Source organism: Scyliorhinus canicula, chromosome 26, assembly GCF_902713615.1.
Source record: "Scyliorhinus canicula chromosome 26, sScyCan1.1, whole genome shotgun sequence".
Taxonomy (NCBI): Eukaryota; Metazoa; Chordata; class Chondrichthyes; order Carcharhiniformes; family Scyliorhinidae; genus Scyliorhinus; species Scyliorhinus canicula.
This window is the reverse complement of record NC_052171.1, coordinates 18679555-18699181: the sequence shown is the minus strand read 5'-3', so window position 1 is coordinate 18699181 and position 19627 is coordinate 18679555. Positions and strand designations below refer to the sequence as shown.

Below are 19627 nucleotides of genomic sequence, written 5' to 3'. Positions count from 1 at the left end.
ATTTAGGAGTCTGGTGACAGCGGGGAAGAAACTGTTTTTGAGTCTGTTCGTGCGTGTTCTCAGACTTCTGTATCTCCTGCCCGATGGAATAAGTTGGAAGAGTGAGTAAGCCGGGTGGGAGGGGTCTTTGACGGGAGGTGTAGATGGAGTCAATGGATGGGAGGCAGGTTCGTGTGATGGACTGGGCGGTGTTCACGACTCTCTGAAGTTTCTGGGCCGAGCAGTTGCCATACCAGGCCATGATGCAGCCCGATAGGATGCTTTCTATGGTGCATCTGTAAAAGTTGGTAAGGGTTAATGTGGACATGCCAAATTTCCTTAGTTTCAGCTGTTGTGCTTTCTTGGTGATAGCGTCGACGTGGGTGGAGCAGGACAGATTTTTGGTGATGTGCACCCCTAGGAATTTGAAACTGCTAACCATCTCCACCTCGGCCTTGTTGATGCTGACAGGGGTGTGTACAGTACTTTGCTTCCTGAAGTCACGGAGGGAGAATTTAGAATGTCCAAATCACCTAACAAGCATGTCTTTCGGGACCAGTGAGAGGAAACCGGAGCGCCCGGAGGAAACCCACACAGACGCAGGGAGAACGTACAGACTCCACACAAGCCAGGAATCGAACCCGGGACCCTGGCGCTGTGGAGCAACAGTGTTACCCACTGTGCTACGTGCCGCCCATAAAGTTCTCCATTCGTGGGTGAGATGGGGGCTTCCTCTCTAGGTGGATTTTGTTCATATCCTGCTTACAGGATCTGTGAACCTTAGCCGGGGGGGGTTGTTACCGTTTTGTGTGATAGCCATTACTGTTTTACTGGTTAGCCATAAAACGATCCGTGTCGAGTGTTTAGGGGAGTGGGGTGGCACGGTTATTTGATAGTTATATAAAGGTGGATGTGTTTTTCTGTTTTGTATAAAAATTTAAACGCCTTGAATCAAAATACTTTGGGGGAAAAAGGCTTTCCTCGCAGCGACGTTCAGACATTTGCGATGAACACTTTCTGACCAAATTAACCAATTTGCCAAGCCCATCTCGGATAGTTGCTGCCACACGGTGTGAAAGGTGAACGGCACACACGCTCTCGTGACAAATTGCATCAGGATCCCCAGCAGTCGGCATGCCAGACCATTCACAATTTTGCTTTTCTTCACATTAAGCTCAATTCTGCTGTGCTGCAGGGCTCGAATTAACAGGACGGACCAGTTGCTCAGTTACCAGAGCTTCAAATGACTGCAGTGGTCTGACTTAATTAGCAAGACAACAGCAGAAAGGTAAGAACCTCTTGCCCTTTTCCATTGCTGCTGCATGTCTGGGACAGCAGCAGCAGCGGCAACACTGGCTGAACATAGAACATTACAGCACAGAACAGGCCCTTCGGCCCTCAATGTTGTGCCGAGCCATGATCACCCTACTCAAACTCACGTATCCACCCTATACCCGTAACCCAACAACCCCCCCCCTTAACCTTACTTTTATTAGGACACTACGGGCAATTTAGCATGGCCAATCCACCTAACCGGCACATCTTTGGACTGTGGGAGGAAACCGGAGCACCCGGAGGAAACCCACGCACACAGGGGGGAGGACGTGCAGACTCCACACAGACAATGACCCAGCCGGGAATCGAACCTGGGACCCTGGAGCTGTGAAGCATTTATGCTAACCACCATGCTACCCTGCTGCCCCGAACAAACGTCAACGGCCCTTCGTCAGTGCGAGGAAACACCAGTGCCAGGTACATCCCAATATTTGGTGTTCTCATGCTACTTGTATTTCCAACACTGCAAAGTGGGACTGCTGTCCAGACCGGGTTTGCTGTACACCCCCGCCCGATGTCTAAACTATTATAGAACCGGATACAAACTGCAGCACATCTGCATGCAGGTAAATGCCAGTGAAATATAAATCATTGTTTTGTCCAAATATCAGGCGGCAGACTGACACTCTCCGATTTTTTCTCCGATGGATACTACTCCAATAGTTAAGATACACTCTTGCCTGCTGCGTTAAAATAAGGACCTCCTAGTGCTGAACTGGGTCATGTGAAATTTCTTTGTCCGCTTTGTGAAAAGGTGCCAACTAGTTTGTTGTATTTGGAACAGGTTTGTGCCTGTTTAAATAGACAAAGTGCACGCATTCAAAGGCTGATTGTTTCGACTATAACTCAGCCTTCCCCCGGCCTCTCGAGTGGAGAATGTTTCAGCTCCTTCCGTCTGTTCCTCCTATCAAAACCGACCGCTTGCGTTCACCTTCAAGCTCGCCGCGTCGCAACAGCTGCTCGAGGTCGAGCTTACCGTCTTTGAGCTTCTCAAAGTCCTTGTTGAGCAGCTCTTCGGCGGTGAGCTTGGAGAAATTGTCGTCGGCGAAGGGGTTCCACGTCGACACATCGGGAGGATTGTAGACGTTCTGCTGGGAGGTCCGTGGCGACCCCGAGGGAGTGGTGGTAGCAGACCTGAGCGGAACAGAATCACATGTTAAATATCCAGCGTGGATGCGATGAGCCAAGTGACCTCGTTCAGTGGTTCTGTGTTAAATGTCTTACATTAGTTGGTGGAGAATAAAAGCTCCTCCAGCATATTCAGAAATTCGGTCAAGAGGAAGCCCATGGCTTTAACGGGGAAATGTTCTGCCCCACACAGCGTGTGGAAGACCAGGCAGTCCCAGGGTGGCTTTCTGACCGCCACTCAATTTACTGCCCTCGGCTGGGTCAGCGTGGGCATTTAGCATTGAGGGAAAGCGGGTGAAAAAGTTCAATGATGTTTTCTAATATTAAACACTAGCCATGACTTACACATGTCAGACGGAGAATGGGGGCAGAGTTGGGACTCAAATGGCCAACGGTCCGCCCTGTTCCTGCACTGTGAAATTGAATTATCAGTGAGACAGGAAGTCATTGAGGCCGGGCATTCAAACGTCGACCCCTCTTGAGCAAATAGAAGTGAACCTACTTGGATTTGTTCAAACCAGCCTCGGCGGCTGCTGCTGCCAGGAGCTGGGTCGATTTACTGACTGGAACGCCAAAGACTGCGCTGTACGTGACGTCACTCAGGATCCTCCGGTGGCCGGAACGCTGAGTCCTGGGAGACGACGGAGGGGTCAGTGACACCGGCACCATTTTCGGAGACTGGTTTGGTGCCACTTGCGGCTGCTGCTGCTGTTGTTGTTGTTGTTGTTGTTGAATCTGGCTCTGCAATACATCAGTAAAAAGAGAAGTCAGCAAATTCTGCCACCAACATCCAGGTCAAAAATATCAGGATCAAATTTGGGCACCACAATATTTCTAAATGTTTGTGTTATCTCACATGTTTTCATGGGTATCACCACTTACTTCCCGTACCAGCCTCCCCGGACAGGCGCCGGAATGTGGCGACTAGGGGCTTTTCACAGTAACTTCATTGAAGCCTACTCGTGACAATAAGCGATTTTCATTTCATTTTTTCATTACTTGTGCTTATAACTTGCAAATATTCAACTCCCATCACAGGCACCCAAAAATCAACTTCAATCTCAGTCGCCGCTCAGCTGGCTTTGTTTCCGAACGGAAAAAATGACGGTCTGGAACCCACAAGGATCTGCGTTGTGCCTCAACGTGGAATTTGCTGGTAACATGCAAACAGGGCAGGAAAGGAAGGTGCCAAGAGGGCGGAAGGGGATTTGGATAGGCCAGGTGAGTGGGCACAAATGTGGCAGGTGCAATGTCATGTGGGAAAATGGGAACTTCTCCACTTTGCTCTGAGATACAGAGGGATCTGGGTGCCCCTGTGCACGTATCGCAAAAGTTAGTATGCAGGCACAACAAGCAATTAGGAAAGCTAAAGAATGCTATCCTTTACGGGGAAGAGAATTGAATACAAAAGGAGAGAGTTTTACGACGAGCAATCTCCCATTTATGACTGTACTTAACATTTCACCAAAAGATCCCACTTGAAAATCAATTTCCTCTTGCAGCTTGTTTCTTTGGAATGATAGTCACACAGGTCTCCAGCACAGAAAAGGCCTTGGGCCCACCGCCTCTGCGCTGGTTCAAAACAACCGGCTAACTATTCTGATCCTATTTACCAGGTCCACAGCCTTGTCATCGCAAGCGCACGTCTAAATACTTGTGAAACGTTATGAGGGTCTCTCCCTCCCAGCCCTTTCCAGCAGTGAGCTTTTCCATTCATTCATGGCCCGTGCCAGCTGCTGGTAAGGTTGGCAAGATTCTCAATCATCCTGGAGAAGGTGGAGGTGAGCTGCCTTCTTGAACTGAAGGCCATGCAGTGTAGGTGCACCCACCGTGCAGTCAGGTAGGGAGTTCCAGGAATTTGACTCAATGACGATTTGTTTCCAAGTCAGGCTGGTGTGTGACTGGGAGAGGAACCTGCAGGTGTTGGCGTTCCATCGTGTCTGCCGCCCTTGTCCTTCCAGGCGGCAGAAGTCACAGGTTTGGAAGGTGCCAGCAAAGGGAGTTTTGATGAATTTCTGGAATGCACTTGATGGATGTTGCGCACAGCTGTCACTGTACACTGATGGTGGAGGGAGTGGATGGGATACCAATCAAGTGGCTGCTTTGTCTTAGGTGGTGTTGAGCTCCTGGAGTGCTTCTGGAGCTGCAGTCACCCACGCAAGTGTAGAGTGTTCAATCACATTCCTGACTTGGGTCTTGGAGATAAATCAACATGCTTTGGGGAGTCAGGAGCTGAGCTATTTGCTGCAGACTTCCCAGCGTCTGAAACAGCTCTGCATTTAAATGGCATGTTGATGGTTGACCATTCAGCAATGGCAATGTCATTGAATGTCACGGGGGGGTGGTTAGATTCTCTCTTGTTGGACATGGTCATTTTCTGGCAAGTAACGTTCGTGCCAATCATCTGACCAAGCCTGAATGCTGTGCAGGTCTTGCTGCACGCGGACAGGGGTTGTTTCAGCATCTGAGGAGTTGCAAACGGAACAATTATTACTGAACGCCCCACATTGGCTGGGGCTGTTTAGCACAAGGCTAAATCGCTGGCTTTGAAAGCAGACCAAGGCAGGCCAGCAGCACGGTTCGATTCCCGTAACAGCCTCCCCGAACAGGCGCCGGAGTGTGGCGACTAGGGGCTTTTCACAGTAACTTCATTTGAAGCACACTCGTGACAATAAGCGATTTTCATTTTCATTCATTCATTCACATCGACCTCACCATGGAAGGTAGGTCATTGATGAAGCAGCTGAAGATGGTTGGGTCAGGACGCCAGCCTGAGGAAGTGCTGCAGGCATGCCCTGGGACTGAGATGACAGACCTCCATCCACCACAATCAACTTTCTTTGTGCAAAGTGTGACTCAAAACTGTGGAGAGGTTCCACCTGCTTCCATTGGCTTAAATTTTGCCATGGCTTTTTGACACTATTTTGGTCCAAATGCTGCCTCGATGTCAAGGGCAGTTACTCTGGTCAGTTCACCGAATTCGGTTCAAGGCTGTAGTGAGGTGAGGAGCGGAGTGGACCTGGTGTAACCCAAACTGAGTATTTCTCAGCACGTCATTGTTGCCTAAGTGCTGCTTGGCAGCAGGGTCGATGATACTTTCTATCGCTTTGCTTGTGACAGAGAGGAGGCTGATGGGTACTTGACCAGATTGGGCTTGTCCTGCAGTTCCTCACACTACTGAGGAGTGCGGACTCTGCAGGTGTAATCAGGCGGCCTGAATTAGACAAGAAGGGATGCAAGTTTAAACAAACCTCAATGGTGATGAAAGGTGGTAACTTTTCCTTCTCCACAGCCACAGATGTCCCTTCAAAGGTTTTCTGGATATCCATTCGGTTGTGAGCAGGGTTGGAGATTTATAAGGTTAGATATGGCTGGATATCATTAAATATTCTGTGGGATGTAACGAAATTGGAAACTGGGACGGGGTGAAAGTAATAAGTTGTTATTAAGATAAATTTACAGGGCCCGATTCATTTCTTCCAATTAAGGAGCGATTTAACATGGCCAATCCACCTACCCTGCACAACGTTTAGATTGTGGGGGTGAGACCCACACAAACACGGGGAGAATGTGAAAACTCCACACAGACAGTGACCCGGGGGCCAGGATCGAATCCGGGTCCTTGGTGCTGTGAGGCAGCAATGCTAACCACTGCGCCACCGTCCCTGCCCAGGGGGCAAGAGTAATACATTTCAGGAAATTGTAAAGACGGAAGTAAGGACAAACTAAGTTTTGGTTGAGAACCTCTCGAGATAAGGATGTACAAATTCAGAATTTCAAACTGGCACAGTGACACATGATTTGGGGTTGAAGCAGGTTTAGCAGGTACAGTTGTCCCTCACTCAATACCTTTCCTCTTTGAGAGGAAAGATCCTCTGTTTAAGTATAAAGAGCACATGTTCTCTCAAAGTGAAAACGCTTCATTTCTGAACTCTGACCATTGCCTGTTGCTGAGGGGCTGCTTGTGCTTCTGCAGCGTGTTGCTGCTGTGGGGGCAACGGTGTGCGCTGGGGGACTGCGGAGGTCAGCGGTGGCTGGGTAGCGGCAGGCTGGCTTACGTACTGCATCTGCTGCGCGGCTGTGGCAAGCTGCTGCTGCTGGAAGGAGTGATTCTGCGTCATCGAAGCGCATTGCATGGCTTGCTGCATGATGCGATACCAGCGCAGGCACATGCAAATGAGGAAAAAAAAAGACTCAAAAATAATGACAAAATAAAATATCTGCAAAGAACGGTAAAGTGGAATGGTCAGAAATTAAAACGGTGGAACGGATTTGGCGAGACTGGATTTTTACCATGGTTTACAAAAGCATGACTGACCAGTAAGCACGCAGGGTCTGCGTTCTGCGTCACATCATATCACCCAAAAACTGAGGCTGTAAACAGAGAAGCACACCTTTGCAGCAAGTGGATCAAGTTCAAACTGACTGGGAATCACATACCATGTGGTAACATATTTGGAATGCGGTGTGTCATCAAGACTTGCATTTCGCCCGCATCCTTCACAACCACAATCCGGCCCAAAACGCTTCACAGCCAAGGAAATGCCTTTGATATCTGGTCACTATTGCAGGGCAGGAAATGTGTCATCCAGTTTGCACACATCCAGCCCCCACCAATAGCCATGAGGCTACGACTAGCTAATGGTAACTAGGAACACTGAATGCCAGCACACCGGGGGGGACAGCTCAATGGGTGCTGGACAGAATTACACTGAAAAAGCTAAAGACTGATGTTAAATATAGTTCGGAAACCTCAGATGATTTTGAGTCTACAGGAACGTTTTACCCTGCTGCACAGGCTATCTTTGCTCACTTTCACTGCCAGAACTCTCCATGAGCACCACCAACAGCTTCAACTCAAATCTCAGCTTCAACCAATAAAGTCTCCGTTATAATCCTACAGGAGGGCCCCACCACCCCCTTAATCCCAGGACTCCGGCCCAAGTGTGGGCCAGGCGCGGGAGATCCTTCGGGGAGTAGGAGGTGTAAATAGCAAGGAGAATAAATCGGAGCTTTTCCACGGTCAACGATTCAGAGTAGTCCCTCGCCTGAGTCGTTACAGTCTCAAAACACACACAAACCATTTGACTGGTGGAAGTTTGACTTGAGGACAACACTGTTGATATAAGTTGGAGAATTCACCTGATAACACTCCCAACAACAATTTGAGAGGGATCCTGGAGCAGGCCAGTCAGGCGGGATAGGGTAACAGGCAGAGGCATGTCAGTGTGGACAAGTGTAAAAGTGATACACTTTGAGTGGACAGTATACCGGACAGTATAGCATAAACTGCACTGTTTTTAAAACTCTAAATAAGCAGAGAGACCTTGGTGTCCATATCCACAAATTCCTAAAAGGTGGCAGGACAAGTGGTTTGTAAAAACATACGGATTGCTTGAATCTATAAACAGGGGAACAGAATATAAAAGCAGATATCAGGCTCAAACTTCAGAAATCAGTGGTGAGGCTTCAGCTGGAATGTTGCAGACAATTCCAGGCACCAGACTTCAGGCAGATGTAAAAGCCAGAAAAGGGCACCGGAGGGTGGGGGGGAACGTTAGTTAATAATAATCTTTATTGTCACAAGTAGGCTTACATTAACACTGCAATGAAGTGACTGTGAAAATCCCCTAGTCGCCACATTCTGGCGCCTGTTCAGGTACACAGAGGGAGAATTCAGAATGTCCAAATTCCCTAACAGCAGGTCTTTTGGGACTTGTGGGAGGAAACCGGAGAAACCCATTTATGGGGAGGTTGATAAAGTTCAGACTGTTCTGCCCAGGAACAGAGAAGTGCGGGACCTAAACGACGAGATATGGATTTTTGGGGTCTCGAATGGTCCACCTGATAGAAGTGGTGGAAGTGGATTCCACACATGGTCTTCAAAAGGACGTACGGAATTGCGGATGTGGAATTTAGCAGCGTCACTGCCTCAAAGAGCCAGCATAGGCACGGTGGGCCAAATGGCCTCCCCTCCTGTGCTGTAGGTTTCTATCGTTCCTTTGATCTCAGCTGACGGACGCAGCCCACATACATCTGCACAGCAGTGGAGTTCATTGAACTCACAGTGCTGACATGGCAAGGCAGTTCCCTCCTACCAGGAAGATGTGCATGTGCAGATTTAGCAGGACTGAGCCCAGGAAGTCAGTGAGAAACCACAAGGATTAAATTGGTCTGATCATTTTGAGCTGCGTGCCTGACAAATGAACCTGAATAAATCAAAAAGCACCATCACTGCTTGGAAAAAAAGATCTGGTTTCTTTCTCACCGGTCTGGGACACTGCTCCTGGACAGGTTTTGGTGCCAGTTAATGAAGATGTGGGTTTATATCAAATGGTGATTTTAATTCACTGGCTGGAAACTTGGGGACTCGAACTTTTAAAAGCAGACTTGTTAAAACAACATGTCAAACAGGATGACAGAGAATCAGAGCCAAAAAGTAGCTGCCCCCAATTTGTATGATGATGCAATCCACATGCCAATTCACTGGGATGGAGACTTCGGGTCTGCAGAGACCCGAGCAGAAAGTCAACTCCCGAGGAATGTGAAAAGTCCCTGTTTCCTGTGCCATTACCAAGGCATGAGAGCAAGTAACGGAGGTACAACTGTTGGGAGATGGGGGCATTGAATCGAATAACGTGAGCCAGGAGACAATGTGAAGCTGACTTTCGAGACATCGTGCTACCTTTCGGAATACATGAACAGCTTTTGTTAGATTTCCTCCCCCAGCCCCTCAGGATGGAGAGCGCAAGTCACATGACCAGCAGAGCCTTTGCGGGTGTTAAAAAAGATACATTTTGCAAAGGTTTGATGCTGATGAACTGCGGACAAGCAGAAGAAGCTATTGAGACTTCTTTCTCTCTCCCTCTCCACCTTTCCGAACAAGCTGCGATGAGCTACCTCCAGCAGAGACCTTATAAAACCCGACATTCTGCTCAACACCACCATCTCCAGGGCAATGAGCAACTGAGAGCAACGCAGTGGTTGGCGCTTCTGCCTCACAGCGCCAGGGACCCGGGTTCGACTCTGGCTTTTGTGGCTGTGTGGAGTTTGCAGCTTCTCCTCCCACAGTCCATAGATGTGCTGGCTAGGTTGGGTTTCAGGGCAGTGGGCCGAGGCAGGGTGCTCTTTCAGAGGGTCAGTGCAGACCCGATGGGCCAAAGGGCTTCGTTCTGCGCTGTAGGTATTTCATGGATTCAACCTGAACTCAAGACATCCATTGAGGACCACCGTATCAGTGTCTGCCTAGCAGGGTTACGGAGCAGACTGTACATAGCGTTTGGACTTTATTTATTTACTTTATTCTGAGTAATCAGATTTATTCTGTTGAGGGAGTGTTGGCAGTACAGTCAGCCTGCTTCAGTGATACAGATAGTCAGCCTGGATATTGGCTCCAATCTCAGCTTCCCACTTATCCCCATTGTCCAGCGGTTTTTCCTTCTTGTACAGCAATTCCTCATGTGTTTCAGAGGAGAACCCTCTACAATGGCATCAACCGGACAAGCTTCCTGACAGAAACTACAGTAAATGCACTTTGTCATATCGATATCATATCGTCTTGTTCTCCCGACTCCCATCAGCCCTTGGCTCAGCCTCAATTGTGCTTGCCTGAGCTGGACAGGCAGCCTCACACAGTTTACAAGCGATGCAACGTTCCTCGCCTGAAGGATATCTTCGGAGCGCATGCTGGCCTCTGAACCGAGGGCTAAGTGGCCCCTTCTCAAACGGGGAGTGAATGGTCGCAGGCTCACGAAACAAGTAGCTCACGATCATTGCAAGCCCTCGAAATAACTCTGTCCAGAACAAAGTCTGAGCAGCATTGTCAGTGATGGTACGCACATCAGTGGGATCCTCCTTCAACTAAACATACTTGAAACTTCTCAAAGGGGCAGCTGTGCCAAACCGGCAGGCAGACCCTGGGAACAGCGTATTCCCGTTTGCTGCCAATTTGTGCATCAGCCGGAGCGCCCAAACCGTCATCCTTCAGCTGCTGGACTTTATTTTAATCAAACTATCCTCACTCACTCTGTGATCGGTACTTGTGTGCACTGGGGCCCTCAGTTTTTTTAAATTCGTTTACGGGACATGGTCACCGTTGGCCCATCCCTAATTGCCCTTGAACTGAGTGGTTTGCTCGTCCATTTTAGAGGGCATTTCAGAGTCAACCACAATGCTGTGGACCTGGAGTCACATCTCGGCCAGACCAGGTACGGGTGACAGATTTCCTTCCCTAAAGGACATTAACGAACCATGTGGGTTTTCACGACAGTCCAGAATAATTTCACGATCATCGTTGAGATTTTCAATTCCAGATTTTTTTTTTTTTATAAATTAAATTCAAATTTCAACATCTGCCGCGGTGGGATTTAAACCCAGCCCCCCCCCCCCCTCCAGAAGCTACGTCCTGGTTTCTGGATCCAATCCGGTGAAAATACCATAACGCCACAGCCTGTCCTCATGCTGGAACTTGTTTTACCCAGATTGGTCGAAAAACGAGAAAACTTACCTCTTGCTGGACTAAACTCAAGGAAACCTGGCCCGTTGTTTTACAGTTTATGGTCAGTGTGTAGACAGTCAAACACTGAACAGAATTGGCAAGGACACTCTTTGAAATGCAAAACCATATGATCAGATGTGGAGTGGGAAAAATGGGGAGTCACTTGAGCCCTCCTCACCTGGTGCTCTCAGCCTTTTAACTAGTTCATGGCTGAACTTCAACCCCATTCACCCTCACCGTATCCCTCAATGCCCAAGGAAACTCTCCTCGAATGCACTCGACGGCTCATCACAGTCCTGGGTTCTAGTTTCCCCAGCCAGGGTGGTGGTCACCACTCATTCTCCTAAACTCCGGGGAGTACAAGCCCAACCTACTCGGTCTCTCTTCACTTCCAACAAGGAGATCTGTTGGGGCCATGTTGGTCTCCAACACAATTTGTGGCTATTTCCTGCCAAGGTGACAGAGGAACCCAGAGAAAAGCTATCTTTTTGGACCATCTTTACCCAAAACAAGAAGGTGATGATTTTAAGCCAGGGAGGGAGTGCAGTGCAAAAAACACGACTGCTCACTTGCAAGGATAATCCAGGGAACTACAGGCCGGTGAGCCTTGCGCCAATGGTAAGGAAATTACTGGAGAGAATTCTTTGAGACAGGATCTACTCCCATTTGGAAGCAAGTGGACGTATTAGCGAGCGGCAGCACCGTTTTGTGAAGGGGAGGTCGTGTCTCACTAACTTGATAAGAGTTTTTCGAGGAGGTCACAAACATGGTTGATGGAGGTAGGGCAGTGGATGTTGTCCAGATTTACCAGGATGTTGCCTGGTATGGAGGGCATTAGCTATGAGGAGAGGTTGAATAAACACGTTTGTTTCTCACTGGAACGAAGAAGGTTGAGGGGCGACCTGATAGAGGTCTACAAAATTGTGAGTGGCACAGGCAGAGTGGGTAGTCAGAGGCTTTTTCCCCAGAGTAGAGGGGTCAATTACTAGGGGGCATAGGTTCAAGGGGCAAGGTTTCGAGGAGATGTACGAGGCAACTTCTTTTTTTTTATACACAGAGGGTAGTGGGTAACTGGAACTCGCTGCTGGAGGAGGTGATGGAAGCAGGGACGATAGTGACGTCTAAGGGGCGTCTTGACAAATCCACGAATAGGGAATAGAGGGATACGGACCACAGAAGTGTAGAAGATTTTAGTTTAGACGGGCAGCATGGTCGGCGCAGGCTTGGAGGGCCAAAGGGCCTGTTCCTGTGCTGTACTTTTCTTTGTTCAAAATTCATTGTTCCACCATGAACAAGAGGTTAATTTCCAGTTAATGTCTGGACACCACATTAGTTACCTTCAGTAACATTCATCAGTAACATTCCAGTTTGCACCCTGGACACCACATCAGTAACATTCCAGTTTGCACCCTGGACACCACATCAGTAACATTCACCTGCTGAGCAATCATCTGTTGCTGCTGATTCAGTAGCTGCGGTTGCTGCACAAAGAGTTGCGGCTGCACGGGTGTTTGCGGCGGGGCAGGCGGAGGCTGCACTGCTGCCGGCAGCTGGGGTTGAGACGGCTTCTGTTGCACCGGCGCCTGGGGCTGTTTCTGTGGCAGCACCCGCTGCGGCTGCTGCAGCTGGGATTTTGGTTGCTGCGGAGGCTGCTGCAGGACCTGGGGCTGAGTGTTGTGAACGCCACCAAGAACAACACCTGGAGAGAAAACACACAGGGAGAGGTGAGGGAAAGACGGAGTTACCGCAAACAGGTTTGACTGAATGAAACCTTCGGCCGAGCGACATTTCTATTTCAAACGGGTATCTCACAGAGGTAACTCGACCGAAAATCAGGAACTGGAAATCAAAACTGAACTTGCTGCACTCCCATGCTTTGTGAAATTTCAAAAAGCAGGCGCACAATTACTGACATTTTTGGGTTGAGCAAAGCGAGGGGGAAACTGTTTCCTCTGGCAAAGGAACAAGAGGGGAGTGGAGAAGCAATTTCTTCACACAGAGGATTGCTGAGATCTGGAACCCTTTCTCTCTCTCTCTCTCTCTCTCTTTCGCCGCCCCCCCCCCCCCCCCCAAAGTGGCTGGTGGTAGAAGATGCTATGGGAACTCGCCAAAGACCGGTGGCTCGTGAGCTGGAATGTGACTCTCAGAATCCCTGCAGTGCACAAGGAGGCCATTCAGTCCATCGAGTCAGCACCGACCCTTAGAAAGATCACCCTAACCTCGGAGCCCCACCTAACTGTTTGGACACGAAGGGTCAATTTAGCATTGGCCAATCTGCCTGACCTGCACATCTTCGGACTGTGGGAGGAAACTGGAGCACCCGGAGGAAACCCACGCAGACACGGGGAGAACGTGCAGACTCCGCACAGACAGTCACCCGAGGTCGGAATTGAACCCGGGTCCCTGGCGCCGCGAGGCAGCAGTGCTAACCACTGTCGCCCGTTGCGGGGGCTAACTTGCGGTGTCACGGAGAAAAAGCAGAGGGGTGGGGAGGAACTGGGCAGCCCTTTCCAAGAAGCCGACGGGTTGAAAGGGCTCGTCCTGCAATGCAAGGTTTAATAATTTTTTTGACGAGGGCCACTTAGACAAGAGGATTGTTTCCGAAGTGGAGACACCTGAACAGTCTACGTTTGCTTTCTATCCCACTCCCTGACAACTGAAGGATTTCTTAATCAGCTGCTTTCTCACTGCAGCAGTAAAAATAACGTATTCAGTGCTATTCAGCGAACACCAAATACGTGCCACTGCTCAGGAGACAACCCAGCACAAGCCAGGGTAGCTCAGCAAAAAGGCAAATTCAGGAGTGGGCTGGGGAGAGGGGGATTGGATCGGAAGGGTGTGGAATGAAACTTCAGCAAATACAAGTGAAATCCTCCCAACTTCTTTTCAACAGATCCAGGCAAGAGACAGCAGCACTTGCACATTTTTCATGACTTGAGAGAACAAGATGCAGGGCGAGGGGACCGAAGGACGTGACACCGAAAATCCTTTGTGCAGCCATCGTGACTATTCACTGTGGCACAAGAAACACAACAAAACGTGCAGTTGGCAGGAAACTCCCCAAATTGGGGATCAGAGATGTTGGGGGGGGGAATCTGAGGAAAAACCTTTTTACCCAGAGGGTGGTGCACTGGTGCCTCGGAGGGTAGTGGAGCTGGGTTTGCCTCACATCCTTTAAAAAGTACCTGGATGAGCACCTGGCACCTCATGACATTCGAGATTATGGTCCCAAGTGCTGGCAGATGGGATTAGGTCAGCATGCCAGGCGTTTTTCACGCGTCGGTGCAGACTCGAATGGGCTGAAGGATCTCTTCTGTGCTGTATGATTCTGTTACATTGGTGTCAATAAACAGGGACACGGAAAAACATAATGGGAGTGTGAATTTGGGAATGGGAAACGGAGTCATTTTCCCTTGAATATGTCATGAAAGATTTCTACTTGCCAAGATGTCCACAGGTCTTTAAAAGGTGACAGGGCAGCTGGATAAATTGGCACTTTATTGGGCGCGGTATTGAATACAAAAGCAGGGATGTAATGCTGGAACTGTATAAAATGCTGGTTCGGCCACAGCTCAAATTCTGTGAGAAGTTCTGGTCGACGCATTACAGGTAGGACATAATTGCTCTGGGGAAGAGTGCCGAGGAGATTGCGAGGGCTTGAAAATTGCAGCTCTTGAGGAAAGATTGGAGAGGTTTGTGTTCTTTTCCTTGCAACAGAGGAGGCTACGGGGTGACTGAACTGAGGTGTACCAAATTATGAGCGGCCCAGATAGGGTAGACAGGAAAGACCTGCTTCCCTCCAGCTGATGGGTCAAGTACCAGCCGACATTGGTTTCAGGTGGTTGGTAGAAGGATCAGAGGGGACGTGGGGGAAAACCTTTCCACCCGGAGGCTGATGGGTGTCTAGAATTCACTACCAGAATTGATGGTCGAGACAGAGACGCTCAACTCATGGAAAACAAGACCGCCAAATTATCTAAAATGTACCTGGACCTGCAGCCGACAAAGTGGGATATCAGGCAGCAGCTCCTTTCTTTTCTCTCTCTATTTTATGGCTGGCGCAGAGCTGATGGGCCCAATTGGACTCTTTCTGTGCCGTAACTATTCTATTGCTTCTAAGATGTCTGAACAGTAAGAAGTCTTACAACACCAGGTTAAAGTCCAACAGGTTTGTTTCAAACACGAGCTTTCGGAGCACGGCTCCTTCTTCAGGTGAATGGAAAGGCTTGTTCCAGAAATGTTTATATAGACACAGTCAGAGATGCCCCGGAATGCGAGCACCTGCAGGCACTCAAATCATCAAAGATGCAGAGAGAGAGGTAACTCCAGGTTAAAGAGGTGTGCATCTTTGATGATTTGATTGCCTGCAGGTGCTCGCATTCCGGGGCATCTCTGACTGTGTCTATATAAACATTTCTGGAACAAGCCTTTCCATTCACCTGAAGAAGGAGCCGTGCTCCGAAAGCTCGTGTTTGAAACAAACCTGTTGGACTTTAACCTGGTGTTGTAAGACTTCTTACTGTGCTCACCCCAGTCCAACGCCGGCATCTCCACATCAAAGATGTCTGAAAGCCTTAGTTTGTTGTGTTCACTTTTCATTAATTAGACACCCAAATGATAAAGAAAGACTGGATCCAAGACAAGCCATCAGATATCACGGTGACATCCAGTTATCTGCGGATATGCTCATCAATCCAAGGGTTGAGCAACCTCAGAAATTAGTGGAACGAAATGAGAAAAGGAAGTTGTCAATTATCCCACTGTCTTTAACACACTGAGTTCTGACACCCAAGGCAGGGACGACATGAAGAGAGGCAAATTGCTTCTGAGAGTTTAATTAAATAACGTCACATGCCAATGACATATTAAGTGGGAAAGAATTGTTTTGGCAGCAAGATAAAAGTGCATTTTCTTTGGAAAATGCTGAAGACAAACTGGTGATTTTGAAGTTTGTTGTTGCAAACACACAAACTCACTGGTGGACTGAAAGTTAGTGCTGGCCAAGTTAGTTGGGCAGGTGCTTTGATACAATTCATCTCTTCAAACCAGCCGTGTTGTTTCTAGAAGAAATATAGCCTCCTGGTTGGCAGACACTGCGATTTGATTAAGCACATCTGTCCCTCCGCTCCTCAACTGCCTCATTCACATTCTGCTGTTGGCAGACATTTTGCCTCCAGACACTTGGCAACGTCACCCCGAACACAATAACAAGGCTTTGACCAACAATGAACCCAATGGGGGCAACTCATGTTGATGCCTGATGTCAGCATGTGGACTCCTCCCAGATGTGTAGATGCAGCCAGTCCTTGCCTTGCCCACCCTGGGCAGGACGCTGAATACTCAACTGCGAACGTCTCAACCAAAAGGGGGTATAATCCAGCGGACAGTTGTCTCCGCTCCCTCCTCAAATGCACTAAACCGTTGCCAATGATTGAGGGATGTTAAGAAGATCTTTGTGCAATGAGACCCACCAAGAGAATGGATTTGAAGGTGGAGGAGTCGGCGGGGAAACTAATTTATGGATGGAGAAACTCCTGAGGCTCCCTGGCTGAACGACAACAGCCTCCTGTGTCTGTACTCATCTTGTAATCCCCCGCAGAGTTCATTTCAAACAGACGTCATCTGCAACAAATGGATGTCGATGTGAAATGGTGACTGGAGCCTCTCTCCCCAAACTCTAGCCAGCATTTGCCAGGAGAGAGAGCAGCTCACTGCGGGGATTTCCGAGAAAGCACTCGGAGGGGGAACACAGAGGAAGTCACTCTGTGCTCCTTACTTCCCGTCTCACAACCAAATACAACTGTCTTCAAGTCTGACCTGAAAACCCACATTTCTCCTCAATCATAAAAGCATTTGCAGCTGGACCTCAAGTTGCAATTTTTGACCAGTCACACTGTGTGGGTCAAAAACAATAAACAAATCACGTTTCGATTAAATTCTCACCCTCTTGCATGTCAGCTTTCTATGATCAAGGCAAATACATTGGAGGGAAAAAATTACAACATTCTTGTGAAAGCAACACGACAACAAACGGCTACAAGTGACTGTGTCCTCTCTCTCATACCTGCTGGCGGCACAACTGCCTGGTTCGATGGCCTCTTGCGTGGCGTGAGAGAAGGTTGAATTGGGAGCATCCCTGCATTGGCTGGAGCCTGCCCAGCTTTGGGCCTTTGGCGAGGAGCTATCGAGGTCTCAGTGGGAGGAGTTGGGTCTGTGAGCCTGAGAAATGAGGAGAACATGTGGGTAAAGATATCAAACATTACAGCACTGTAACCCTGTCCCCTGTTCCTCAATTTGCAACATTTTAAAGCTGCAGCCTCATTCAGGATAAGTGCATTCCTCACAACCTTTAATCTTCCGACTCATCAAGCAATTAATTTCTGCTGAAAGAGGATTCACAGGCAGGTGCAGCTTCGGCAGTGCGACAGAGAATTGTAAATTATATGTTAAGAATGGTTCTCATCACAATTTTGTGCCTTTGGGTCGCATCTCAGTGATTCGCAGAAGCAACTTCAATTGCTTCACTGTCTGCGAGGCGGCAAACATTTCACCTCAACCTTTTCAGTGCTCATCAAAATGGCTTCGTCTCCCGCCAGAACACCACATTGGCGCTGTCAAACAATTAAAGAAAAAGACTTACACACGCAAAGGATTTATTTAAATACTGTGAACACAACCCGGAGAGATCTCACGCAGACATTATAAGTGAGGCAAGTGGGTGCCCCTTCCTGGCAGATGGCTTAAAGAGGAGGAAGTAATAACTATAATAATCTTCAGTGTCACATGTAGGCTTACATTTAACCCTGCAATGAAGTTACTGTGAAAAGCCCCAGGTCATCCATTCCTGCATCTGTTTGGGTAAATGGAGGGAGAATTCAGAATGTCCAGTTCACTGAATATGCACATCTTTCGGGACTTGTGGGAGAAAACCGGAGCCCCCGGAGGAAACCCACGCAGACACGGTGAGAACGTGCAGACTCCGCACAGACAGTGGCTCAAGCCGGGAATTGAATCTGGGACTCCTGGCGCTGTGAAGCGATAGTGCTAACCACTGAGCTAGCGTGCCGCCCACTGTAGGCCATTAAACCATATCAAAAGGTTAGTGCTGAGAGAAACCATTCAGCCCAACGTGCCGGCTCCGGCCAAAAAAAATGGAAGAGAAAAATAAACTGGCCATCCGCTCATTTTAATTGCACTTTTCAGCACCTCGTCCCGGGGGAGCCTTGCAGGTCCCGCAGATCCAGGTACCTTTTAAGAGAGTTGAGCAAGAGTACAAAAAAGGTCACTCCTGGCCTGGGTGGCACCTGGTTCGATTACCGGGCTGTCCCCTGTTAGCTGGAGCATCAGAGTGGGTTCAGTGTTCAGGGAAAGGGGAGCCTCCTGGTACCGACGGCTGCCAGTATTAGTCAAGAAGGCTCGGCTGTGCAAGCACTCGCCTCGGCTCCCTGCCGCGCATCAAATGACACAGAATTTGAGAGGACGGAAACTTGCCATTTTGGCCCAAGTGGTCAGAGTCAGTGACCCTGGCCTTCTCCCACCTTATAGAACTTATAGAACAGTACAGCACAGAACAGGCCCTTCGGCCCTCAATGTTGTGCCGAGCCATGATCACCCTACTCAAACCCACGTATCCACCCTATACCCGTAACCCAACAACCTCCCCCTTAACCCTACTTTTATTAGGGCACTACGGGCAATTTAGCATGGCCAATCCACCTAACCTTGCTACATCTAACACAATATTCCTTTCTCTATCCTCTATTTGATGGCACCTTCCCTGAAGTTGACCCATGCTATTCCACTCCGGCAAGTTCCACATCCTCACCACTTTCTGCCCAAGTTCATTTCTTTGGACATCCCGCACTGGAATTGACGGTGGCCAACTCATGTCAGCGTGACTTGCAGATTCTCCTGAGCAACAGTCACTGCCATGCAATACACTGGACGTGTCGGTATAACATGGGGAATATCTATGTGGGTGCATTAGGTGCAGATCTGATTGTGCAGCCTGCCAGAGCTCACTGTGGGGGAAAGCACTTGGAGCTGAGCCACGTCTCTGATGCAGAGTCACTCCTTCGGCAGAGAAGGAAATCAAACTGCAGTCAGGGAAAAACGAGGCTAACCTAATCCTCACCCAAAATGTTTGGCAATGCTACATTTGTTGTCCCTGGGTTCGTGAGAGCCCCTCCCCCTCCCCAAAGAGGGCCAGGTGAACACTTCCGCCAAGAGTCTAACACTGCTGTTGCACAACTATTGAAGTGGTTCCAGGTAAATGCTTTCCTTGCTTCATCACTAACCTCGCCTTGGGCTGTGTCTTCTTTGCTGCAGCTTCACTGGCTCTTACCGGCTCAACAAGCTTGGTTGGAATGGGGGAGTTCTGTAAAACAAAGCTATTGTTACATCAACCGCACTGGAGTGATTTCCTGCTGGCAAACTGCTCACAGATCGGGACGCCAGCTTGTCAAGCAATCCTAATTTCCCCCTACTGCCCACCCCCTCCTTTCTGGACCCCCCCACCCACTGCTCCTTTCACCACCACCCCCTTTAGACACCTCAACCTTACCCCCCCATCAACCTTGGGGAGGCCCCCGGGTACCCAACCTCACCCCCCAGTCTACCTGGCAAAGCCCACCTCCCACCCAGGCTAGACCCAGTCCCAGGGTGGCACTGCTAGGGTGCCAGGCCGAC

General features: G+C 49.1%; 1 protein-coding gene and 1 pseudogene across 6 annotated transcripts in view; both read right to left on the bottom strand.

Moving 5' to 3' along the window:
• aak1b (AP2 associated kinase 1b) overlaps positions 1–19627 on the bottom strand; it is a 108588-nt gene that overhangs the window by 40836 nt on the left and 48125 nt on the right. For all 6 annotated transcript variants that reach the window (XM_038785557.1, XM_038785558.1, XM_038785561.1 and 3 more), the window contains exons 9-13: positions 19237–19316; positions 17004–17158; positions 12376–12638; positions 2945–3183; positions 2291–2448 (exon numbers count right to left, since the gene is read on the bottom strand). In XM_038785557.1, the coding sequence (XP_038641485.1) occupies positions 2291–2448; positions 2945–3183; positions 12376–12638; positions 17004–17158; positions 19237–19316 (895 nt within the window). The remainder of the gene's footprint in view (positions 1–2290; positions 2449–2944; positions 3184–12375; positions 12639–17003; positions 17159–19236; positions 19317–19627) is intronic.
• On the bottom strand, positions 9741–10437 carry LOC119957474 (annotated as a pseudogene).